General features: G+C 39.9%; 3 protein-coding genes across 6 annotated transcripts; all 3 read left to right on the top strand.

Moving 5' to 3' along the window:
- The first annotated feature begins 1093 nt into the window (after window positions 1-1093).
- selenoh (selenoprotein H) lies at window positions 1094-5020 on the top strand. Its single transcript, XM_023416703.2, has 5 exons — window positions 1094-1164; window positions 1573-1702; window positions 2560-2702; window positions 3649-3768; window positions 4780-5020. Exons 1-4 carry the CDS (start codon window positions 1149-1151, stop codon window positions 3753-3755), a joined length of 396 nt encoding a protein of 131 aa, XP_023272471.1. The 5' UTR covers window positions 1094-1148; the 3' UTR covers window positions 3756-3768; window positions 4780-5020.
- Window positions 5021-6320: 1300 nt separating this feature from the next.
- Window positions 6321-10791, top strand: clp1 (cleavage factor polyribonucleotide kinase subunit 1). Of its 2 annotated transcripts, none has more exons than XM_023416691.2 (6): window positions 6321-6399; window positions 7843-8117; window positions 8308-8415; window positions 8533-8652; window positions 9498-9635; window positions 9770-10791. In XM_023416691.2, the coding sequence occupies exons 2-6, from the start codon at window positions 7845-7847 to the stop codon at window positions 10454-10456; spliced, it is 1326 nt and encodes a 441-aa protein (XP_023272459.1). In that variant the 5' UTR covers window positions 6321-6399; window positions 7843-7844; the 3' UTR covers window positions 10457-10791. The 2 variants fall into 2 exon arrangements, with proteins under 2 accessions (XP_023272459.1, XP_023272460.1); XM_023416692.2 differs by having other exon boundaries at window positions 6321-6395.
- Window positions 10792-14150: 3359 nt separating this feature from the next.
- On the top strand, window positions 14151-25907 carry zdhhc5b (zDHHC palmitoyltransferase 5b). Of its 3 annotated transcripts, none has more exons than XM_087176767.1 (12): window positions 14151-14265; window positions 15755-17221; window positions 18197-18318; window positions 18539-18696; window positions 19126-19298; window positions 19419-19521; window positions 19674-19765; window positions 20057-20189; window positions 20608-20716; window positions 20903-21009; window positions 22273-23207; window positions 23734-25907. In XM_087176767.1, exons 2-12 carry the CDS (start codon window positions 17073-17075, stop codon window positions 23837-23839), a joined length of 2187 nt encoding a protein of 728 aa, XP_087032893.1. In that variant the 5' UTR covers window positions 14151-14265; window positions 15755-17072; the 3' UTR covers window positions 23840-25907. The 3 variants fall into 3 exon arrangements, with proteins under 3 accessions (XP_087032893.1, XP_023272480.1, XP_087032894.1); XM_023416712.2 differs by lacking the exon at window positions 14151-14265 and adding an exon at window positions 14307-14473; XM_087176768.1 differs by lacking the exon at window positions 14151-14265 and adding an exon at window positions 14307-14404.
- The last annotated feature ends 79 nt before the right edge of the window (window positions 25908-25986 follow it).

The raw sequence follows: 25986 nt of genomic DNA on the forward strand, positions 1-25986 counted from the left end.
TCCGGTAACACCATATTTGCTCTTGACTCTGGAGTACTCAAACAGATCGGTCTGTTGCTCTGCAGGGTTTTCTCTCACTTTCTCCTTGTTTGTCTTGGATGCTGTCTTTCAGCCATCTCATACATTTGGGGGACCTGCCTTCATCTGCCCCATTGTTTACAGAGGGCATTATAGAGATCTTCTGTTGAAAGTAACAGAAGGGAGGATTGATCTCAAAGTGTATCTTGGGTTTGGCTCAATGGGATGACACAGATATGAGATCAAAAATGTCTGGCTCCCACAAGTCTGCCAAAGTCTGCCGAAACACAAGTCCTCTGTAATGTGTTATATTACATGTAACATTTTATATCATCAAATGTATTGAGATGCCATTAGTGTAAACATAAGAAAAACCATACACAAATCCACTGGTGACCTCCATCTTAAAACTCCTTTATCAAGTTCATTCCTCACTTCAGTCTCAACCTCAGCTGATTCTGTTTGCATCATGATGGAACAGGAGGTGGGATAACATTACATGCACGACGCTCTGAGAACAACAGAGGACCAAGAAGAGGCTTTAAGAGCAGAAACAAAGTCTCTGGTGAAGCACACAAAATGATACAAAAGGATACAAAGAAAAGTATTTAAAAAAAAATAACACTTTGAAGTTGTCTATAAAGTTGTGATCAATTGTCATGCTTCTATTGGCATCCTTGTTTAAAAGGTGAGCAGGGAAGATGCTATGATGAGAATAAATGGCCTGTTCTCCAAAGACCCATTCAGGGTGTACTCCTGGGTGGATAACTTATCACATTATTCACATTTGGAGTTGTTCTTGTTGCTTTTTTCCCCTCATTTTGTTAAAAGTGCAACCCACAATCCATACACTAGTTTTTTCACACACCAAAATTCAAAACTCAAAAGTCTTGGGCAATTATTCCCAGATAGATTGAGATATTTTATTATATCATGATAATGTAGTCATACATACAACACCTAAATTGGTGTTTGCTAATGTTTTACATAACACAGTATGTAAGAAAACATTTCACAAGAAGAAGAAACCTTTCTAATAACAATGGTTTCGTCCGACATACTGAAAACCCCTTCGCTGAATATATTGGTACAGTCCCACTCCCCACACGCGCCAAAGTTTTGTTGCAGTGATGGCGTCTAAAGCAGGTAGGTGTGTGTTGTGCATGATTACTGTGAACAACATCATGGACCGTCGAATAATTAAAACAGCGTAATTGACAGCTACAGTGTAGAGGTGTGATGTGTTTTCTTTCCATTTGATATACAGGTTCAGTGAATTGTCTTTCTTGTTTCAAGCGGCTGTCCTCTCATGTTTTGGTTCGACTTCTGCCATGGAGTCATGTTAGCTTAATGGCTAACAGTTGAACATCCAAACTGGCTAGATTTAATGATGACACATTCACATCAGACATTTAAATCCCTGCAAGTGTTTGATACCTTGGGCCGGCTGAAATCAATGGCTGCTTGTCTTCTTTTACAACAATCCCTTTAATTAGACCTATTGAAAGTGTTACCTGTGTTATGATGACAAACGAACAACAACGTGTTATTCAGGTCGTCGAGGGACGAAGCGTAAAGCGGAGGTGGCAGCAGAAGAGGAGAAACCGTCCGTGGAGGAGAAGAAGAAGGACAGAGGAGACGGGGAGAGCGGCCAGGAAGGGCAAAGGGTGGTCATTGAACACTGGTGAATAATATCACATTACTCCCCTGTAATGGAATAAGTTCAGATTCTCAGATAAATAACTTTAGTTGACCACTTCACCACAAGTTAAAGTTATACATTCACAATTTTCAAAACTGCCCAAACATAAAGGCATTACTTCGAATTTCCTCTTCAATTACTGAATTTGTAACTCATGATACTGTCAAGTATATAAGCAGCCTTTCAATGTAGGTAGGCAAGCTGATGTTAATTAACTAACTGCTTCATGTGCTGTTGTGTAGTGTGATCATACTGCATCATATTTATAAGATATTCATATATTTTGCATGGCAAATCTTTATATACATACACTATACACACACCTTTGTATTATTTACATGCTCAAACCTACAAGGAGATGTGCTTCACTACAGTAGGTCCCAACCTTTAAAACCTGACATGCCCCCACAGCCCTTTTAAATTGGAGCATCTAAAGTACCCTGTCATAGCAATACTTAAATAGATGCAATACACTCCTGGTTTGGGATCAGTGGCATGCAGGTTCTTTTGTGGTGGGCAGGGGAGAACTGGGAAGTGTAATGTTACAAACAACATTACAATACAAAGTGACAGCCCTAAGGGTACTGGAGACCCTCTGACAGGGCTGTGCAAGTACATTGCATACTGCATATGATTCTGAACAATAGTCATTAAATACATAGACTATCCCCCAGAAAATGAAGCAAAGTAAATAGATAAAATGGTAATATTCAAGTACCTCACAACTCAAACACGGCACTTAAGTAAATATATATAGTAATCCTCCAGCCAGACACCTCATGGATAACTTTAGTCAACTGTGTACATGTCAACCTGATGGTTTATGTTATTTCCTGCAGTAAGAGCTGACGAGTGTATGGGCGTAATGCTGAGGAGGTCAAATCTGCTCTCCTAGCTGCCCACCCTGAACTGACTGTGGTCCTCAACCCTGAGAAACCCCGCAGGAAAAGCTTCGAGATCACTCTGCTGGATGGAGGCAAAGGTGAGGAGGACCAAAAAGGGGAAATCCAAGAATAAGTCAGCCATGTGGTGTCGCTGTGGGAAGACCATCATTCTCAGCCATATGTCACTGTCTCCATTTTTGGACTTTTACCCATCTGTAGTGGCTATTAAATGTTAATTTCACCATGAAATATTCACCCCGGAGATGGATGCTAGTGGGGGTGAATGGTATTTAATTTGGTGTCAATGTGTCTTCCTAGAGGCATTGCTGCAGTTACTTGGGATGATCACAGGCCTTGTTTTGGACATTTGTCAAAGGGTGACTGTTGTGAGGAACAGTTACCATTTAAACAATTTATAGCAAGGCCTGTGATCGTCCTGAGTAAACTGGGACATTGTGGGTGGAATGAAAAACAAGGACATGGGATATTTCAGAAGGAAAGTTATATACTGGCATGTGTTGTGAACTCAAACTTAAGAATTAGCCAGATATGAATAAAACACATTCTCAAAGCATTCAGTAAAGCCACAACACAAAATTGTATTTCATCCAAAAGTTTAAAAGGTTTCACACCAGCTGTAAATTGGAGACGTTAACTAAAGAAGTGAAGAAAGACATTTTGCCAAAACTTGTACTTGGCCAGAGTCAGTGTCTCTTCTGGCTCATTAATCCCTGCTTGAACAGTAAACAGGAAGCTATGTTTACCAGCAGTAGCCACTGGAGACAACGTGCTTACAAACGAGACGCCCATGTCTAATTAGGCACAATGTGCCAAATGTTTCTTGTGTTAATATACATGATGATCATTTTGCTCTTATGAAAGAGGTTGGTACACCACTTGCTCCTCACTTTTTTAACGACTTATTTTGGAAACATCTTAAATTGTCTTAAAGCATTTGATTTTACTGCTATCCTCTTGATGTCTCACTTATTTTCTATGTTGTTCCTATGAATTACACTGTTCTCTTATGTCTCATCCCTAAAGAAACATCTCTATGGACTGGAATAAAGAAGGGTCCACCTGCTAGGCTGAAGTTTCCTCAACCTGACGTCGTAGTTACTGCTCTACAGGAAGCTCTGAAGGCTGAGTAGACGCCCAGTGAAGGTTTGTTTCAAAGCTGTCTGACAGAACACCTAAAATTGAGAACACATGAGATAGACAAAAGCTTGGCAATCAAGATTGGAAAGTATTGCACACTTACACTTTTATTTAACTCAGTTGTAATACAGATATAAAATGCACAGTAGTACACATAGTGGAGGTAAAAGATTTCTGCTTCCAAATTAGGTTTCACAGGAGGTTGCCAAACAAGAATTGAACACATATATATGTATATTTTTGTGGAAAAAAAACAAAACATGATAAACTTTTTCTTTTTTGAAAGTATAAGTTGAGATGTGATGTTTTTAAAAAGAAGTTTGACCTAATCTCTCTGAAAACAATTGAAGTTTTGAAAATATGAAAGAGTTTAAAGTTTTGTGCTAAATATATATTTGAAAATTTTAAGGCCTTAAAAGTTGGCTTTCTCAATTTACACCTGAACTTGAAATGCTCAAATGGCAAACCTTAAACATAAACACATTTACTCATTGCATATTACTTTTTACCAGCATCTTCTAAGATACTCTGTAAGCAGTTGGTGCTGTTGAGTGTTTCACAACCTAAACTTGGATTTCCTTTCATATCTTAGCAGTTTATGAGTCACCGGGCTAGAGAAGATGTTAACTGTTTGATATTCGAGCTTATTACTCTGCCAACCTTCAGCCATTAGACTATATCCAACAGACTTCGACAGGCAGGCTAAGTGGTGTGGACCCATCCTGTAAAATGAAATGAGCAGGTCTGAAAATGAAATGCGGTCTACAGTTGGCTAGTTGAATCCTAATTTCTGCACGTGTGTGATCAAGTTTTAATAAATCACATGATCAAAGTTATTCAATTTAGTCAAAACTACTTTCCTTGCCTTCATATTGTGTCAACTGCTGTTGGTTGAGACTGATGGCCTCGTAGGTAACTCAGGCTGTTGTTAGGATACCTAAGCACTCTATAAAGAGTGGTGTGTTGGGAATATTTATATTTTAGAGTTTAACAATAAATATCTTGCCTTACATGCAGCCAAGAGTTCAGGAGATGTGGCTGTGGAAGCACAATGATGAGGAGTGACCAAGGAGATACTCTCAGTCCCTCCTCTGATGATCCAAGCTCCAGCAGCTCATCCTCTGGGTACATGGTGACACCTAGTGGGGCCTCTCTGAGCCAACACATTTCTCAAACGCACAATTTTGCTATGTTTTCTCAGTAGTCACTGTGCTTTTTACATATGTGTTTGGTAAATAAAGTATTTCTTTCTTCTTAATTGTTGTGTTGTTTTTTTTTAGACTTTATTTCTATAGTTTTGGGAATTATATTGTTGAGGTTTGGAGAAGAGCCACAACAACATCTCAGAGAATTTTTGCTGTAGTGAGTTGGATTGATACACCATGAATGTATTCTGATAAGTCAGTTACAACATTAAATGTATATCTTAATTTTCACTCAGAAATGAATTCCTCAAGAGAGAACCGTATTTGGTCTATCACACAAAATTAGTATTTGTCAAAGTCAAATTTATTAATTTTGGTTCGAAACATACATAAATACAAAAGTAAGTACATTACAAAATTCAGGGTAATCCTAAATACTTGGTTACAGCAATTAAACTCTTCGGTATTAATGAAAAAATATTAGGTGTAACACATCTGTACTATTCCCCTGTGATAAGGTCCAGTACAGATAAGAAGGATTTGCAGAAGCTTCAGATAGTCGAAAATCGAGCGACTTGTCTGGTCCTGAAATGTCCATTCAGACAAGATTAAGGAAATGTATTCTGGCCTCTCCTGGTTGATGGTGGAGGAGAGACTGGTGTTAAATTTGTTAACCTTTTTCTGGTGAAGGTGTGCTCTTAAACTAGGGATAAGGTAAGGCTCTTCCGCAATCTGAGAACTACGGAAAACTGACTTTGGGGCGGCCATCAGTGAAATACTTTACCATCATTTATTAGAGAATCTCTCAATATGATTGCTTTTGAAAAATGGATGAAGACATTTTTAATGTTGCGTTTATAGACTTGGGACTGTAATGATGAGTGTATTCTGTATAGTTTTTGGAGACTGGGTAGATTGCAGTGTGTATGCTGCTGCACTGTGTGATGTTTTATTTTAAATATATAAATATAAATATTATAAATGTAATCTCATCATCTGTTTCATGAATATTTTAGCTACTTTTTCGCTATAGAATAGTACATGTTCCACAGCTATTTGGATCCCGTTAGATGTGTAACACCTACTCTTCTTTACACACATATATATATGTATGTGAAAGCTGTATTTCATTCTGAATATATAACGTAGTGTATCCAATTTCGATGGGATCAAAGCTTCAAGATAAGACTTGTGACTATATCACGACAAATTTGTGTTACCGTCAGATTAAACTATTTTCACCTTAAAAGATCAGGAAACGGCAACAAAAGTAGTTTTAGATAATCATAGTATTCTTTTTCTAAAATTTATTTCCAACGTTGTTTGAGCTTTAAATTATTTTTCTTATCAACTGAAGTAAACGATGGAAGAACTGGTTGCTAACGAATGGTTGCTAAGGACGTGACTTCATCATCACGTGATCTACCACGGCACTGGTTCCTCATGACTTGAGAACGTACTTTGTTTCTACAATAAGGCTTGGAATTAGTACGTAAGTAATATATATTAAAAACAATAAACTCATAAACATGTACTGTACAATACGGGGGTAGTTCATACTGATATTCGGAGCGTTTGTAGGCAGGCCCTCCGCCTTTGCTGCTGAAATTAGTAAGGCTAAGTTAGCCACGGCCTGCTAACTGCTAGCTTGCTGGTGTGTTTGCCTGCAAGTGACTGACAAATAACTTACTGTAGCTCTATAGTGCTCTATACAAGAGCGCACTGTCTCCGGTAGGTTGAGAGCAGGTACCTGGTTACATTAATTAAATATTTTTGGTTCTTTGCCTGTGGGTATGATTAAGTAAACATACATTAATTTTTTAATATAACATTCATATGCCACATGTCCACTTGTTTGAAAATATCAGTAATCTTTCTTTATAGCCCCAGTCTGTGCTTCTCATGTATCAGTAACATGCACTAATTAGGGCTACTTTCTTTTATAACTTTCTTTTATAACTCTCAGGTATTGTATTATATGAGAATGTTGTAAATTAATTGTTTGTGATCCACACCATGCTTGCCTCCTTTTTTGCCACGCATCTGTCAATATTCTTATCATTTTTCTAAAGTCAGTAATTACTCATAGAAAAATATATTCATACACAATGAAAAGGGTCTTTAATTGCATCCCTTTAAGTACTGCAGTATTTGAGACATTGCAACAAGAGACATTTATTGTGTTGTTGTAGTATTGTTTATGCATGGAGGGCTGCAACAAACTTATCTTTATTATCAGTTCATTTGCAGACTATTTTCTCAATTAACAAATTGTTTAGTCTTTAAAATGTAAATAGTGAAAAATGCCAAATTTCCCCACAGTACAAGGAGCTCTATTGAAAATTGTTTATTTTATTCGACCAACAGTCCAAAACGCAAAGATATATAATCAAAGAAAAGCAACAATTCGTCACATTCAAGAAGCTGGGACCAGAAAATGTTTGGCATTCTTGCTTGAAAAACTACTAAAGTTTATTGATTATCAAGATAGTTGCCATTTAATTTTCTATCAATCAATCTTTTACTTTTCTTTTATCATAAAATTATCATAACACATTTACTCAGTGCTTGGTGGTTGTTTTTACCAGCATCTCCTAAAATACTTTGTAAGCAGTTGGTGCTGTTGAATATTTGTCTTGATTCACATTTTCCTTATGTTTATTTTGCCACCCCTGTCCTTACCTTGTTTTATTTGATTTTAATTTTAAAGTAAATATCCAGACAACAGACACTAAAAATGTGCCTTCTTTGAAATGTTAGTGCTACAGTACTTTTTATTTCATTAACAAAACATGAACAAACCAGAAGAAAAAAATGAAACGGTAATTGTAATTGAATTTACTCAAATGTGTTCTTACAGCAGTGTGCATGTAACTTTGTCCTTTGTGTATGCTGTTATTGTCAGATATTTGTAACCCAGACTTTCTCTTATCAGTCATGGCAACAGAGGGTGTGGAAAAGACGAGTGAAGATGTTCCAGCAGCTGGGAAGGTCAGCACCAGGTTCGACCTGGAGAAGGAGACTGAACTTCGGTTTGAGGTGGAGGCAGGAGAGGCAGCAGAGCAAGTTGAGCTAGAGCTCCTCACAGGAATGGCTGAGGTGTTTGGATCAGAGCTGAACCGCAACAAGAAGTACACATTTGGAGCAGGCTCTAAAATTGCAGTTTTCACCTGGCAAGGTTGCAGTGTGAATCTTTATGGGAAACCAGAGGTGAGCACCTGGAGGAGGGCATATGTAATTTCGTGAACGTTTCCATGGGGGTTTCTGCTCTGAATACCATAATATTTTCATTTACCAGTGGCATACAGCATAGTATCACATTTAACCTGGTAGGACTTGTGTTTGACATTTAATGAATGAGAGGCTCAAATAACCAGTTTTTCCTCCCTCATCACCACAGGTGGCTTATGTGTCCAAGGACACTCCCATGCTGCTCTACCTGAACACACACGCTGCCCTGGAACAGATGAGAAAACAAGCAGAGCGGGACAATGAGAGGGGGCCAAGGGTAGGTTTCAGATAAAGAACTGCTGTTTTCAGGGGTCTCTATGTAAGATTGTCACATCCTAGAAAATTCTTCATCCTAGAATTTTGCATTAACACTGAGTAATAAATCATCCCTCAGGTGATGGTGGTGGGACCTGCAGATGTGGGGAAGTCCACAGTGTGCCGGCTTCTATTAAGCTATGCTGTAAGGGTGGGCAGGAGGCCAACACTGGTGGAGCTGGATGTTGGACAGAGTGGGGTAAGATGAATTGGAGTTATCATAATCAACATAAACCCAAGATATGGAAATTAGTAGAATAACACCAGCTGATATTTTAACTGTCTTGCATCATAACAAGGAGAATAATCATCTTAAATTCATGCAGAGGGAAACTACTGCATTGAATGTATCTGTTTTATAGATTAGCTATGATGTTCCACCTTTTGGTCAAGAGAGATGTAGCAGATTTAGAACCATAGCATGGCAAAGGCATTACACTTTCTTAGTTCACTCCATTTTAATGGCAGTGAAAATTAGAAAGGGTGTAGTAGCCTATCTTATATCATCTATAATATTTACATCCAATTATGTGCTTTCAAGCCATTGTCATGAATGTCATAAGACAAAGATTTCTGGACAAAACTGACAATCCTAACATAACTAATGACAGTCAAATTTCTAGAGGATGAAAGTTTAAAAAAAAACATACTTAATTTCAATTTGGAAGTGGATTGCTGAGTACAGAATTCCAATAAGAGTATTTATTCATGTATCATCCTCCTCACTGGTTACAAAGAATAAAACACAGCAGAGAGAAGATTTGTTTTACCGATGTAGTGGGACGCAGTAATTTTTCATTTCCTTTGTTCATGTGAAACAGCAGTACTGCACTAGCTTTATTGTGTTACTTACAATAGTATTAATGTATATGTATATATGTTAATGTTTAATTTTCTGGGTCTTTTTTGTTTTTCACCTGCACCCTTAAATTTCAGTTTTGGTTTTCTGCTCTTGCTTTGTAAAAGTGCCACAGGCTTTAAGTGAACATCCATTATACAGATCTTATCAATATAAGTTATAAGGAACTCATTCTGCTACTTCAGGTGTCTGTACCCGGGACAGTGTCTGCACTGTGCATTGAGCGTCCGGCAGACGTGGAGGAGGGTTTCTCAGTCCAGGCTCCTTTGGTCTATCACTTTGGCTCTACTACCCCAGGGACCAACATCAAACTTTACAATAAGGTGAGAAGAAGAAAATTATGGACATTTTGTGACATAACAATATGAAGCTGAAAACCCACTGTGAAATTACAGAGATGTTCTGCACTGTCATTTTTCCCTGCCTACTTAGTCTGCTCTTTTTTCATGACTTGTAGCTGACGTCATGCTTGGCCGAGGTGTTTTCCCAGCGCTGTGAGGTGAACAGGAAGGCCAGCGTGGGAGGCTGTATCATCAACACCTGCGGCTGGGTGAAGGGCTCTGGATATCAGGCTCTGGTCCACTGTGCCTCTGCTTTTCAAGTGGATGTTGTGCTGGTGCTGGACCATGAGAGGCTCTACAATGAACTCAAACGAGACCTCCCTCACTTTGTGCGGGTTGTGCTCCTACCCAAATCTGGGGGTGTAGTGGAGCGCTCCAAGGAGTGCCGGCGGGATGCGCGGGATGAGAAGATCCGCGAGTATTTCTACGGCTTCCGTGGGGTGTCCTTCTACCCTTTTTCCTTTGAAGTGCGTTTCTCAGACGTTCGCATCTATAAGATAGGGGCACCATCCATCCCAGACTCATGCCTGCCACTGGGAATGTCTCAGGATGACACACAGCTAAAGCTGGTGCCTGTGACACCAGGGAGGGACCTCACGTATCATGTGCTGAGTGTGAGCAGTGCTGAGGACGGAGAGGAAGGTGCTAGAAAGGGTATAGTGGAGAGTCCTGTGTGTGGCTTCATTGTGGTGACTTATGTAGACACGCAAACACAGGTGATGAAAGTGCTATCCCCAGCGCCCAGACCACTGCCAAGGCATACTCTGCTTATCATGGACATCCGCTTCATGGACATGAAATGAAGTAACACTTCAGGAAAGTCTGACTCAGTCTGAAAGGAAACAGGGCTCACGTTAGGGAGGAGTTCTGTTGAGAAGATATTTGTACCAGAGGAGCTGGAATTTGTTTCCTAGTTGTCTTGTTTGTGCTTTGTACGAACAACAGAGGGCAGAGATAAATATTTACAGAACGAAATTCATTGCTCTGTAAATTACACCCCATTTTATAGACAACACTGTACAGATGTTTGGGCAATTTGTGGCAAAGGATTTTTTATCAGTGGGGGAACTATTTTCTTGATAATTTGTTTTTAAAACATTGTTTTTTTTCATAAGTAATAAATTTTTAAATGGAAAAAGTTCTGTGTTTTGTATTAACTACACTAAGTGCCATGGTTAGCATGTTTTCCTATCCTGCACATGCACTGTGTATCAGTTCAAATTTATTTGCCTATGTCCATTACCTAATGGGCTGGTTATGAAAAACATTTGTGTCTGAGTATTTAAATACAGGCAGTATTCATAAGGTCTGTTTAGAAAAGTGTAGGGCAAAGGACCAGTGGTGGAATCTGACTAAGTACATTTAATTTACTTAGAGTGGCAAGAAAAACTATGTGAACGCTTTGGAAAGAGCTTGTTTTCTGCATTAATTGGTCATAAAATGTGATGTGATCTTCATTTAAGTCCCAAATGTAGACACAGTGTCCCTAAGATGAAATCACACAAACAATTATAATCTTTTGTGTCTTTATTGAACACACCCATTAAAAAATTCCAGTACTGGTAGAAAAAGTAACTTAACTCTTGGATTTGATAACTGGGTGGCAGCTCAGACGAGCTCTTCCAGTAGCTGCTGATCACAATGCACAATGTTCAGGAGGAATTTTGGACCATTTTTCGTATAGAACTGCCTTAGCTTCAGCAGGTGGACAGCCACCCTGACATCCTGTAAGATAACTTGATAAACTTGGGAATTCATTTTCGCTTCAGTGATGTTGAGCTGTCCAGGCCCAGGGGCAGCAAAGCTCCACGTCATGATGCTCCCTGCACCCTACTTCACCTTTGGGATGATGTTTTCATGTTAGTGTGCAGTGCGCTTTACACCAAATAATTCGACCCTAGTCTCATCGGTCAATAAAAACATTTCCCAGTAGTGTTGTGGAGTGTTAAGCTGCTCTTTGGCAAACTTCAGATATGTATGTGAAGTTTTTTTGGAGAGCATGGTGTTCATGGCAGGACATCATGCTCAATGCAGCCATGTACTATGACTTTTTGTTTATAGTAGACTCATCATCGAGATATTAACCAGCTACAATGTTCCTTTAAGCCTTTAGCTCTTACTGTTACTCAGTTCTCAATTACCCCACTTCAAGGGAGAGTGGTGACAAAACTAACTAGTCTCCATTAAGACAGTTTATGTAACCAGACTGTTGAATATCTAAGCTCTTTGAGATGACTTTGTAATCCTTTCAGTTTTATCCAAATCAACAATTCTTTATAGTAAGTGTTCTTGGATCTCTCTTTTGCAAGGTGTTTTTCACATCATCAGATGTCTCTTGTTAATATCAAACTCAAAATATGTATTTTTTTTTAAGTCAAAGTAGCTCTAACACACACACTTCCAGTCTTGTTCATTGATTGGACTCCTGGTTTGATAAATCTCGACTCCAATTAGCTTCTGTTAATGCCATTAGCCGAGAGGTGCATATACTTTTTCCAGCCTAAACTGCGAATGTTTGAATGTGTTATCAGTATGGACAAGAATAATACAATAACCTGTGTGTTATGTTAAAATAGATTGTGTTTGTTCACATTTGGGATGAGGATGTGACCATGTTTTAGGAGAAATTTATACATAAATGGTGGTCATTCCAAACAGTTCACTTATTTTTTCTTGCCAATGTAGTACTGTACTTTCATTTTACATATTAAGATCTTACAAACACAACATATGATTATCTTATAAAGTATGATGCATTGTAAGATACAATAGTTCAAATTTTGCTCACCCTGAAAGTATTTAAATGCTGCTTAATGCATGAGTTATAAAAATCTAATAATATGTATGATAGATGTAATTCTTAATGGTGCTATTTTGTATATTGAGTACTTTTACTTTTGATACTTTTGCTATTAATACGTACTTTAAATTGAATGCAGAAACTTTTACTTAGTAATAAAGCATTTTTATACTTTGGTACAGGAGCTTTTACTTCAGTTAAAGTAAGTTATTCTCAAATCTTCCACCACTACAAAGGACACTAAACAGACATACCTGTATGTCTGCGAACAAGAACACGACAACGTGAACTCATTTGTTTGTTCTGTCAACACCTGCCAGCTCATACAGGAGCTCATCAGATATATATTCTCTTTTAATGTATCACATCATTAAAATAGATTTTTTTGCTTGCCAGCATAAAGCACTGTGTGATAACCAGTTTGTGCTTGTATCTCAAATGAAACAGCTGCATATATAGCATGGTATTTACATAAATGTAACCCATTAAACTCATAAAAGTGAGATAGAGTATATTTCTGCTTGGTACTTATTTGTCTCAGCTTTAGATTACTGCCTTTATTTTCCTTTATTTTTTTTATTTTCTGGTATTTGTCTGGTAATATGTTTTTCTTTTGTTGAAGCTGCTTTATTATGTGAATTTGTCTTTCTAGATTGTCATATTTAGCATGGTTTCTTTACTCCTGTTTTCTGTGCTTCTCTAAATATTAGCTTTAGTCAGCAGGATGCTGCTTCGTGTAGGTGGGTCTGTTGTCTGTTGTGGGGGTTTTAAGTTGACCATCTGTGATATGTGGAGAAAACTTCACAAAGAAAAGAAGTTTTATCAAGCTGTACTATAACTCTTGCCAAAAAGAAACGCTAAACACTAACTTTCACTTGGAGTTGTTCTGTCGTGAAGTGGAAATGAAGACTATTGTTAAGTAATTGCCAGCCTAATGGTGTGACCTTTAATGCATTTTTTAAATTCATATGTAGTATCTTAAGTTTTCAAAGTTTTTCTGTACAGGTCTACTGAAAGGCACATAGGAGGAAGAATATGATTTATTTTTATGTTTCAATGTGAGTAATGTGGTTTCATTTTCCTTTTATAGGCTATGTTTATGTTCATATTTTATTTGATCTCTTTGTGGTTAATTTCTATTCAGTGATGATGAAAATGATTTATCAACCACAAAATGTATTGAGGGGCTACTTGGTCATAGCTATCATTGACGAACAGTGGTTGAAAGTACTGTACTTCAGTACAGTTTTGAGGTACTAGTACATTGCATGAGTATCTCCATGTTTTGTTACTTAATACTTGGACTCCACTGCATTTCAGAGAAGGAAGGGAAATGTTTCAGCCTTTACCACACTATATTTATCTGATAGCTGTAGTTAAATGTTGTTTTAAATGTGCTGCAAGGATGATATTTGTGTATTATTTATATAAAGTTTTTACACTGTATATCTTGTACATAAAGTGTATATACTGTATATGCTGTACATAAACCTTATATATTGTATATTTGTATATAAAACGCAAACACCTTTTTGGCATATAAAGTTTGTACATTGTATGTTATGAATACATTATATTTATACATTTTATATGTAATCTATGGTCACAACAGACATTTTCCTCACAGCCAATCACCATCTACGATGTTTGAGCTGGTTCTTCAGTACACTCCCCCTCGCTCTCTGATTGGCTGTTCATCCCACCTGAGGGACGATGGACCAGTTCCGGGATTCCGATGTCGGCCTAGCCAGCGAGCTAACTACGTTGCTAGTGGCTAACTCAAGGAGGACCTAAACGACCCACACCCTACAGGCAAGAGAGCTTGCATGTTCGGCATTAGGTTCTCGTTTTATCTGCTTTTTATGGTGACTGTTTCGATGAAAGTAGCCGCGATTATCTTGTCAGTGAGAGCTGTTCGAGTAAGCGAGTGTAAAGCTGCCATGCTAGCCAGGTAACGTTAGCTAACTCTTTTAGCTGTGCTAAAGGACTGAACGGTGTCGCTAAAAACTTTCGAGGCTAGGTAAGAGCGAACTGATTATTAAGTATGATTGACGGTGAAATCTCTCATTATTGCTCGTTTGAAGTTAAACATCACACGCGCTGTTAGCTAGTTTTAAAAAAGTGGCGTGTAATTTAAAGGGGTTCATATTATGACAGTGTTGTCTTGACTGAGTCCTAGCTCTGCCCTGGCCTGTTGTTTAACGCCTGGTTTGTTTGAACCTATGGCTCAAAGATGAAGTGATAGTTAGTCAAATGTTATTGATAAAAACAAGACATCAGCTAGAAAACTATCAGTGTGACACTATCTCTCCGAAAATGATTACATTTACTCGACCGGCCACTTAACTATGTAGCTTGCGAGCTGCAGAATGTTGCGGTGACATGACAGGCAGATCTCGACACGGAGATTTTAGGATTAACATCCATTATAGTCGAGGGGGATTTGTTGTGGGGCAGATGAGATGATTAACAACAGGCACACTGACACTCTGGCTTGTCCACAGCTCAATATTCGTTAGCACGGATGATTGCTGAAAAGAGGGGTGTGTCCAAACTATCAGATTACACTATTACTCCGGGTCCGTTTTCAGTGTTTTCACACACTGCACAGACTAGTTTTTCATTTGGAGATCAGGGAACTAGCATGATGTATGTGTGTCAGAGGATCGTTGTCTCCATGATGTTTTGAATTTCCAGTATTGGGAGTTGTTTCATTCAACCACCTGGGGGCATTGAGGTGACAGCTGTCTGTGTAACAACAGAAGGCTGTTGAACAACTCTGTGTATGAGTAATGGTGAGAAACACGAACTCACACACAGTAACGCAAGCTTTTCAGGGCTGTACGAAGTTAGTCAGTCAGATTGTTGTGAAATCAGAGTGAAACCTCTGCTTCTCCTGGATAACTCTGCCCTGTGACCTAACAAGGAAACTAACTTATGACTGTGAAGTTTAAACCTCCAAAATGAAACACGGACATCTTTATACATTGTATTATTGTAAATTATTGAGTTATCCATTCTCTAAATGTGTGTAGAGCCACAATTATTTCATATCATCAGTTTATTTCTTATCATTTTAATCTGCATTATCAGAAAATACTGAAAAATTAAATGCCCATCACAATTTCCTGAAGCCCAAAGTGACATTTTCAAATTTCCTTTATTGTCCAACCGAGATTTTTGAGAATATTGGTAGAAATTTGAGCTGTAATATTTGCAACATTCACTGCTCTCTACTTATGTTTTGGCCACCACTGACAAGTCGTGTAATTGTTTTTTTTGTTGTTTTTTTTTTTAACAGTGGCATCCAACAGTTTACCCACAGAGCCAGTGGGTGAAAGAAGACAGGTGGACAAAGAAAAAATAAGGACTAAAATGCATCAGACTACATAACATCACTGCTGCACATGGCTTTGTTTAAGAGATGCAAAATGGGAAAGGAGGTCTATCTGCAGAGAATCTGGAGGTGGGAGAGGTCTCTACATGCAGCCCCGGCCAAGTGCAGTGACACCTCGGTGACATACACGGGGCTTCTTTTTGGAATGAGTTGATTTTGTCCCCATATTAGAGCAAAGACTGAAAGCAGGGGTCCCAAAAGATCCAAGGGGCTCTGCTTGGCTATTTGAGTTATTTTACTTGTAAAGGCGAGGCTAGACATCATTTACATTTTTTTGTTTATTTTTAGCAGCTTTTTGAAAATAGATTCCAGCTGGACTTTTCTTTGATGCTGAGCCACTTCCCACAACTGGTTTAAAAGTGATTTTGTTTGTTTAGTTGTTTTCCCCTGCTGACTTAGTTTGAAACGCTGGAACTGTCCCTCCTGCCGCCACCCTCAGTTTCTTCAACCCACCCAGTGCCTCAATAAGCCCTCTCGGGACAATCACAAAAGTCATCAGCAGCTGCTACGCTCAATCCTCTGCCTGCTCTCCTCCATGTGCTTCTGCTCTCGGCGTGCTGGCTATTCACTTACTACCTCTTTAATTTTCTGGTCTTTTCATATTAATTTTCTCTGAGAGGCATAATCTAAACTCAAGCACAGCAACGAGGATTGATGGAAACACTGAGTTTCAGGAGTGGAGAGAAACCTAGGTTTTTCCATATGTAGTTGTATATGGGAGTGTCTGCACTTTTGTGTACATGCAAAGCAGTGTCAGGGTTGCAGCTTAAGATTACATTTATTTATATTGTTGCACCAAATATAGTTACATTAAAGCCATACAAAAATATTTATAAATTACCTACACATATTTTTGTATCACATTTCTCTTGTATAGTTTTGCTTTTATATGCTTCTATTAAGATTATGCACACAAATTAAATATTTACAACAAACTACACACATGCAAGAATAGCTGTATATTGCTATATTAAAAAATTCTACATTTTTGAGTGATTAAATTAGTTCTTGGAGGCATTTTGTGTGTCAACACAGGGAATCCCTCATGTTTCTATTGAGTTGCTGCTTTGCATAGTGTTGGTTTTCTTTTCCGGTCTGTAGTCATGGCCCCTCCTCCCAAACAAACACCATATTTGCTATTTTGACCAGTAAAGCACCTTTTACAGTAGGTAGACAGTAGATATCTACCTCTCTGTCTTCCCTCCCTCTCTCTCTGTCTCTGATGCCGGGCTTCAGTGGTGGGGGGGTTGGGGGAGGAGTAGGTGGCCCAGCTTCTGCTCCTCCCCGTCCATTTCGACCCAGCCGATATGTCCCGGTGTCTGCAGCCACCACTTTCCTTGTTGGATCCACCACCCTGTTCTTTTGCTTCACGTAAGTGTTTCTTTGGCCATCTCTCTCATATATGCAAACACACTGACATGTAATGCAAACATGGTGCCAAAGGCTCAATGTATTTACACAAACTTGTGTCACTAACTATTGTTTGTACTTAGCTGTGTGTCCTAAAGGCATATGTAAATATCCATGTGCTTTGTTACTATGTTTCATCTTAAGGTGTCCTGTTGTTTTTTGTTGTTTGTTTAACCTTTATTTACAGTGCATTCAGAGAGTAATCAGACCTCTTCAATTTTTTTCACATTTTGTTATGTTGCAGCCTTATACTGAAATACAAAACCCCCCATCAAACTACACTCAATATCCCATAATGACAAAGTGAAAACTGAATTTTGCAAGTGTATTAAAAAGGAAAAATTGAAATATCACATTGACATAAGTATTCAGATCTTTTGCGAGTCCACTCAAGGCGTAGGTCCAATTCAACTGGTTGGAAATAACCTGGAATGGTACTCACCTGTCTGTAACAGGTCTCACAGCTGACAATGCATATCAGAGCAAAAACCAAGCCAAGAGGTGGAGGTGGATATTTCAGTTTTTCCCTTTTAATAAATTTGCAAAAAAAAATATTTCTGTTTTAACTTTGTCATTATGAGATATAAAGTGTTGATCGATTAGGGGAAATTATTATTATTTTCATTTTAAGGCTGCAAAATAACAAAATTTGAATGTACTATATTAATAGAAAGTTTACTGAGCAGTGAGCTCCTGTTTTACAATCAGTCTTCTGTTCTGGCCACTGACCAGCTTCACTGGGGCTGTTTTAGGGCAAATTGTCTGGTACAATGACTTATCAACAGTTGTTGATGGAGCATGGAGTGTTGCTTGCTCATTTTTCCCAATACTGTTTCTGCCTTGAATAGAGAATATGTCAGGGTTTGAATGACTAGTAGTGAGGGCAATAATAAGTCAAACTGTAATTTTGTATCCTTTCTTTTTCCTTCTGTCCAGGTGCCCGTGGTTGTCAGAGTATTTCTCCTCTGTTATTCCCATTTATAATGCCGTGATCTTCCTCTTCACCCTCGCCAACTTCTGCATGGCCACTTTCATGGACCCTGGAGTCTTCCCCAGAGGTAAACAGACGTGAAGAGTGTTGATGTGCAAGTCTTTTGTCTGTTGTTTCTAAGTAATCATGATGCATTGCTTTTTAGATAAATTTAGACTAAAGAGAAGACAAAGAATCATCATTAAAGGCAAACTACTGACCATAATACATTAGAAAATGGAATAATTTACTGAATTAATACAATGCAGGGAGATGATCATGTGTTATGATGTGTCTGTTGTCTGTAGCGGAGGAGGATGAGGATAAAGAGGATGATTTCCGCGCTCCACTCTATAAGACAGTGGAGATCAAAGGCATCCAGGTGCGCATGAAATGGTGCTCAACCTGCCGCTTCTACCGCCCACCACGCTGCTCACACTGCTCAGTCTGCGACAACTGTGTGGAGGTATAAACACACACACACACACACACACACACACACACACACACACTGTTCCTATATTTTTCACTTATTGACAGAATATCAGTGGAACTTTGACTTGGCTTTGAAGTTATCAAAATATTAATATGACAAGTAATGTATGCAAGTCTCAGGAGCGCTAAACTTAAAACACAGCTTCCATGATTTGCATTACACATACCTGTATGTGTGTTATGAGTCTTCGTTTTAATAGCAAGTCCTAATTTCACAGTGAGCTTTTATAAACTCCTGTGTGACTTGACTGTTCAGCCTAGATCTGTCCTATTCTTAGGTTTCAATGTGTGAGCATGGGAGGTATAAATTGTGTGCTCATCTTATCATCATTATTTTCCTCTCTGTCGTATATTCACTGCTGATTGCACCTCCGTGTCTTTTGACCATGTGCTCTCTCAGGATTTTGACCACCACTGTCCTTGGGTGAACAACTGCATTGGACGGAGGAATTATCGCTATTTCTTCCTCTTCCTGCTTTCACTTACCACCCACATCATGGACGTATTTGGGTTTGGCTTGGTTTATGTCCTCCACCACCGCCAGCAGCTGGACACGCCACACGCTGCTGTTACGTATCCTTCACTAGGCACACTACAGTCCTAAAAATGCGGAACACTTTAAGGAACTTTCTTTTCCCATTTTCATGTATTTATGTATGATTTGTTGTAATATCCTTGACCCTCTCCTCCCAGTATGGCTGTAATGTGTGTGGCTGGTCTGTTTTTTGTCCCAGTCGCTGGCCTGACTGGGTTCCACATAGTGCTGGTGGCCCGCGGCAGGACCACAAATGAACAGGTAATATAAAAGAGCTGATTGAGTGTATCACATCCTGCATCATCGATTTCATTAAGACAGTTCAGACAGATTTTTCTTTTCTGTATTTAATCATTAATGTTGGTGTCAGTGTGAACTGGATCATTTTTCTCTCGCCCTCCCTCTCCCTGTAGGTGACAGGAAAGTTTCGGGGTGGCGTTAACCCTTTCACCAATGGCTGCTTGAGGAATATTTCACATGTGCTCTGCAGCTCCCAGGCGCCCAGGTCCGCCATCCCCACTCATCCGCACTCATCTGTTTACTCCCATCCTTTAACACTCTGCTCCACAATTATCCCTTTTCCACTGCCTCTTTCTTTCCACTGCTCTCTCTCCCCATCCACTTTTCCACCCTTCTTTTTTATTGTTCTCACTTGTCTGTTCAGTTCATGGAATAAATGAGCACAAGCCTTCAGTGTCGGTGGCTTCTGGTGCTAGATTTAGTCAGCAACACACTGTTGTTTAATGCTTGCTCATTTTAATTGGGATTTGATTGAATGAGTATTTTCCTTTCACAGATATATGGGCCGGTGGCGGAGCCCTCAATCCGTGGAAATACAGCCACCATTTCTTAGACCGCCTCTTACTGAGGCCCAGCTAGAAGCCAAGGTCCTGGACAATGGCATTCAGAATGATCGACACAGCACCAGGGTGAGTGGTAGTTAATCCCACAGACGCCCAGAAGAAAACAAGCTATCTGCACATAGAGGTTTTGGATGAAAGAACTCCACTAAGTCTCATGCATGTTATTCAGAAATTATTGGTGTAGATGTTTGATTACATACATTGTTTTTTTTTAATGAATTTCAAAATGTTTGTGGTTAACAGATGAACTATGAGTATTAACTATGAGTGTATAATAAAGAAAACCCTACCATATATGTTTGCCAAAACAAGATTGTTTGTGAAATAGGATTTTATAACCCCAGAAAGTTATAATGACAACGAGCATCGTCCATCACAGCAAGTGCACGTTAAACAGTAGAATGATTGTTATTATCCATAGCAATTAATGTTTTCTTTATTGACTGGAATGTCTTTTCATGACTTTTCTGTGTGTCTTTTCCAGTCCAAGAGCAGTCTAGATCAGATGGAGAGCCAGTCCGCTGATGCAGAGCCTCCACCGCCTCCAAAGCCGGAGCTGCGATACCCTGGCCTGCCCCGCGCTGACACAGAGGGTGAGACGTACACAAATACAAATACATAGTGAACAACAAGGAAACCTAGATAGTTGCAGGTATATTACCTGACATGTAGGCCCAAATACTCGAAGTGTTTCACCTCTTATGTATACAGACGAGTGTCTGTTTTCTGATGACAAACACACCTTGTTCAAATGTCACTATTGCTTTCTTGTCTCTCAGAGAGCAGTTTGTTAACTGAAGCTCCACCTACGCCATCAATGTACAAGTACCGACCAGCCTACAACAGCCCAGGAAGGAACCACACTGCCCTCACACACCCCAACAAGGTACATGTCAGTTTACACTTCCACAGACCTCAAGGTAGTAGGTATAAACTATTAACATAACATTATGTAGGTACTGCCTATTATTCATATTAAAGGAACAAGCAGCTGAAAGTGGAAGTTAAGCACATGTCTTTGCCTGATTGGAAACAAAGAAGCATATAAGTCATGTAAATCTAAGTATATTCTTTTGCACACAACCTTTTTTTTTATGGATGTCCGTATCCGTATTTTTAATCACACACAAGAAGTAAAGAGAACAGAACGAGCAGTATCCCATAGATTACTGTAACAGATGGTCTGGTGGCTGTTATGCCCTCCCCTTCTAATTTCCTTTGTGGTTAATATCATGCCCCTCTTTTTTGTTTTTACTTTAAATTGATCATTCAGTGGCCATCGGTCGATCAGTAAGTCTCAGCTAGTGTCATCTGTGTGTGTATCCCTTTGGCTGTCTCTGTGTGTTTTGAGTGAATCTATCCTTTCCCCTGAGACTGCATTGACTGGAATGTGTGGTCCATGTACTGTATGTATTTGTATTTCCATTTATATGTTGATACACACAGTCTTTGACATGCAGTGTCAGTGCTTGTTCAAGCCAGTCAATGTTTCCAATCCAGTAGTGTGATGATGGAGTAGAGCACCGGTCAAGCATCCAATTTCTCCCTACCACTATTTCTTTTTTTTCTGGTAGAATTTATAGAAAACTGGGTGACACTTTATTTTAAGTACCCCTATTTAGCTTTTATAAGCAGTATACAAACAATTGATGAAGATGTTTTTAATTGATAACTACAATACAATAAAATGAACACACTATGATGTAGTTGTCAACAGATATAAGTGTTTATTAATGCATTTGTTTACAACTATAGCTCCTCCTGTGGGCACCCATTAGTCCAGGTTGCTGTATGAACAGATTTGTCAACTTAGTGATAGAATAACATAGTTGAAATAATATACAATTGCTGACAAATGGCATACATTAATAAACACTTTAAAATGTCCATATAACTGCTTAAAACTACACTGTAATGTGTTATAAACCTTTTTCTGAATTGTTTATACTGCTTATAAACGCTGATTACCGAGACTAAAAGTAAAGTGTTAAAAAATTGTTTTATTTGTGCTATGTTATCTGTTCCTGAGGTAACATGGTAATGTTCATCTTTCTGTCCCCCTTCTTCACTCTCGGCTTCATTACACTTTTCCTTACCCTCTCCCCTGCTCTACCTATGGTCTGTTTCTCCTCCTCTCTCCTCTCCTCAGATGATTCGTGGGGAGAGTCTTGACTCTCCATCTCCCTCCATCCTCCAGTCCAGCCGTCAGCCTAGCTATCGCTCGGAGCCGAGCAGCCTGGATGGGGCGACGGTGGTGGGGGGAGGTGTAGGGGTGCGCAGAGGGGGAGGGGAGAGGGGTGAGGGCCCTGGAGGCCCTGGCGGGACTGCTGGGGTGGTGTCAGGGGGCATGTCAGGTTACTCCCTGACTGGGCGCTCCTACACCTCCTACCCATCCTCTCTCGTTCTGTCTGCTGGTGGCTCACGCTCCTCCAGCCTGCGCTCGGCGCACACAGCACATAACCCGCTGGCCACGCTCCAATCAGAAGGCACCACAGACACCAGCTACAAAAGCCTGGCCAATCAGACGCCTCGGAATGGCAGCCTGTCCTATGACAGTCTGCTGACACCATCCGAGAGCCCAGAGTTCGAGTCAGCCGCCCACGAGCTGTCGCCACAGAAGCCTCATGCTCCATTTCCCTCGGCGACTATAAGGGGCCAGCATGAGGTGGTGTCACCCAGTACCCCACTTCAGGGTTACATGTCGCCCTTCCTCTCAGCTCAGATCGCCCAGCAGAGGGAGGGGCAGCTGCTCCAGGGCTCTGCCACTTTCTCCTCCCCCCACAGGGCCTACCTGCGTGCCGTCAGCCCACCCCCTCCCTCCTCCACTGGGCCTCCTGAGACCCACCACCTGCTCCATCATAACCAGGACGCCTCTTTCCGAGGCCCCCGTAACCTTTCCTCCTCATCCTCATCCCCTGGGGCACGCTCACTAGAGCCCCCTGTCTCCCCACCACCTCGTGGCCTGTCCCTTGGCAAGTCCCACTCTTACACTGGGGAGGCAGGACCTCAGCACAAGCCTCGACCTGCAGGAGGAGGTGCTGTGCTGGGAGGGGGAGGAGCCGGAGGAGGGCAACAGGCTCCACAGTGAGTAGTGATCCGTCGCCAGATCCGTCAGCCTGCTGCTCTTCCTCCTCCTTTTCCTCCTAATCCTCCTCTTCTTCCTCCCTGGTTTGTGTCAGCCCTACTCTTCCTCTCTGATCTGTGTGAGTCTTCCTTTTCCTCCTCCACGGTTTACAGTCTGTCTTTGCTTGTTTAGTGCTTAACAGTTAGGTGTGTGTGAAGGAAAGTTTTATTGGTTCAGGTGTTGGTATGTGTGGATTAGTGTTACAGGCATGCCAGTATGTGTTTAGCTCTGTGAAAGCATGTTTAACCACGCTGCTATTCTCCCCTGTAGCCTTTCCTGTCCTTGTACTGTTACTCACTCACTATAGTTACCAAATGCCTTACACAATCACTGGTAGAGAAACCTTTTGCCGTTTGCGCTTGTTTGTTGTTTGTTATTTTTGAAGTAGAACCACTCACCTCCACATCCCTTTTCTCTCCTGTCCTCATCCCTAATGTGCTTCCCCATACACTCCTCCCCTCCCCTTCCTGATGGCTGTCCAATCAGATCCACCTCTCGCCCAGTCTTGGCCAATCACACCATATCCAAACCAGGGGGCGGGGTGAAGAAGGTGACTGGCGTCGGGGGGACCACTTACGAGATATCGGTTTGAGTGACAGACGTCCTTCAAGGTCTATCACAAGGAGGGGGAAAAAGACACTGGACTACTTCCACTAGTCTCTTCATTGAGCTGGATATTATCCACGACTGCAGGCTCCTCAAAAATGACGGTTTTCCGCTGCAACTGACTGAGGGAGCAATCCTGTCTGGTACTCACTTTGTTATCTTTGTAATGCCACTGGCCAGTCTTCTCTGCCAGCCTTTCAGATTTGAACAAAGAGGAACTGGGGACACTGGTTCATTTTTCACAGGATCAATTTGTGTCCATTTAGTCACTTTGTGAGCCATAGACTGATGGGACTGTATCATCACGACTGGGTACAGATATGTCTATAGAACATACATAGCTACTCAATGATTTGCTGTTTTACTTTGGTACATTAGCACAGTACAGAGTACTGACAGCGTTGTCCGACACTTAAAGAAAGGATGGCCTTTATCCAGTGGATGTAAAGAGGGAAGGATTTAGGACTGTTGACCGATAGAAACGTCTTCTTTTCCACTGTCTGAACGGACCACACAGCCTGTTTATTGATAAGAGTCGTGGAGAAAAGAGTCCAACCTGTAAACACAGTATCATTTTAGTTTTATAAATCTTTTTTTAAATATTGTTTTATATACATGTATAAAATCTTACAGATTGTTATTGGGTCAAATTGTCAGATATTGAAGATCACTATTGATGAGGGTGGCAGATGTACTGTGTGTAATTATTCATGAAAGCGATTTTCAAATCAGTTGCCTGTTTATATTTGATGGCTGCATCAGCCGCTCACGAGCTCTTGCTGGAATTGTCATCGTCCAAAGAGAATGATGATCCTTTGGTGGACAGCTGAAGTGGCAAATCATTGAGCTTAATTTTTCAAAGCCACAAAGAAATTCTGAATCACGGTTGCAGCACAAGCATCTTTGTGGAATGTACGCTTGTAATGTTTATGCTAGAGACATTATGCAAAATCTGTTTGTAGCTTTAAGGTCATTGTATGTCTTTTTGGTGTTTTTTTTTTTGGTTTTTTTTCTTCTTCTTTTCTGTAATGTTTTGTCTGTCAGTCAGTCGAGATGTTAGCATAACCTTGTACCTTTAACGGATGGCCAGCCAAATAGGGGCAGCGAGGGAAGGGCTTATTTATTTCACCAGACAAGACAACCTTATAGTTCTGGACACATTTTCAAACCAGTCTCTACCAGTTTGCTTTTTTTTTCATTCTTTTTTTGAGAGGAGGTATGAATATTTTTTCTGAAAAAAAGTTTACAAATGAAATTGTAAATGCAATATGCCACTGAGTAGATTTTTAGGGAGGGACTGGTTTGCAACTGGAGACTGTGTTGATTGTTGTTTTGCCTTGAGACCATTCATAGTGAAGCAAGCAGATTTTTATTTTTTTCTATTTTTTTTTACACTTTTCTGAGAAAAAAATGATTTGTTTTGATTGACTTGCTAATTTTAAAAAAATTACTCTGTAAAGGTACCGTTCTTCTTTTTTTTTTCCTACAGCCATGTTGAGAAAGGAAAATTAACAGGAAGGGAGGTGTGTGTGCGAGTTTGTCTTTCGGGATTGGGCATTACAGTAAAGGATGTATTTAATTTTATTTTTTCTGTCAATACCCACAGCGGTGTTTGCAGCAGAATGTCAAAGCTGGCTTAAAGTAGCACATCTTTGGGGGAAAGTACACGCTTGAAGCACACAAGTAACATTGTTCAACCCTCCCAGGCTATGTCTTCAGTGTGCATGTGATTTTTGTTTGTCGTGCTGAATGCTTCACTGGCGTGCATACTTGTGAGAATATTGTCAAATGCCTAACTGGTTCATGTGTGGGTGGTAACAAGAAAAGAAACATCACTAATGGCACAAGCCGCCATCGTAAAGAGATAAAAAGAACCTGTGTTACTTTTCTTCCTTGTCTGGCCAAGGATGGTGGCCGTTGAACAATTGGACACCATGTGAGTATAGTAAGTTTACTTCTATGTGAGATAAAATATCGCTATTGTGGGCTGTGATGAACGGAACGAGTTTCACAAATATCTGTAATGAGTACATTAAAGACATTTCCAAAATGGCCTTATCAAGAATTTTTAAAAAGATGTCTTATCAGAATAAAAAGGTCAAACTGATGAAAAAACTGAATGTGTCATGAATC

The sequence above is a fragment of the Seriola lalandi genome, unplaced genomic scaffold, assembly GCF_002814215.2.
Source record: "Seriola lalandi dorsalis isolate HSWRI2012SDOR001 ecotype SW California unplaced genomic scaffold, Sedor1 jcf7180002054569, whole genome shotgun sequence".
Lineage (NCBI taxonomy): Eukaryota > Metazoa > Chordata > Actinopteri > Carangiformes > Carangidae > Seriola > Seriola lalandi.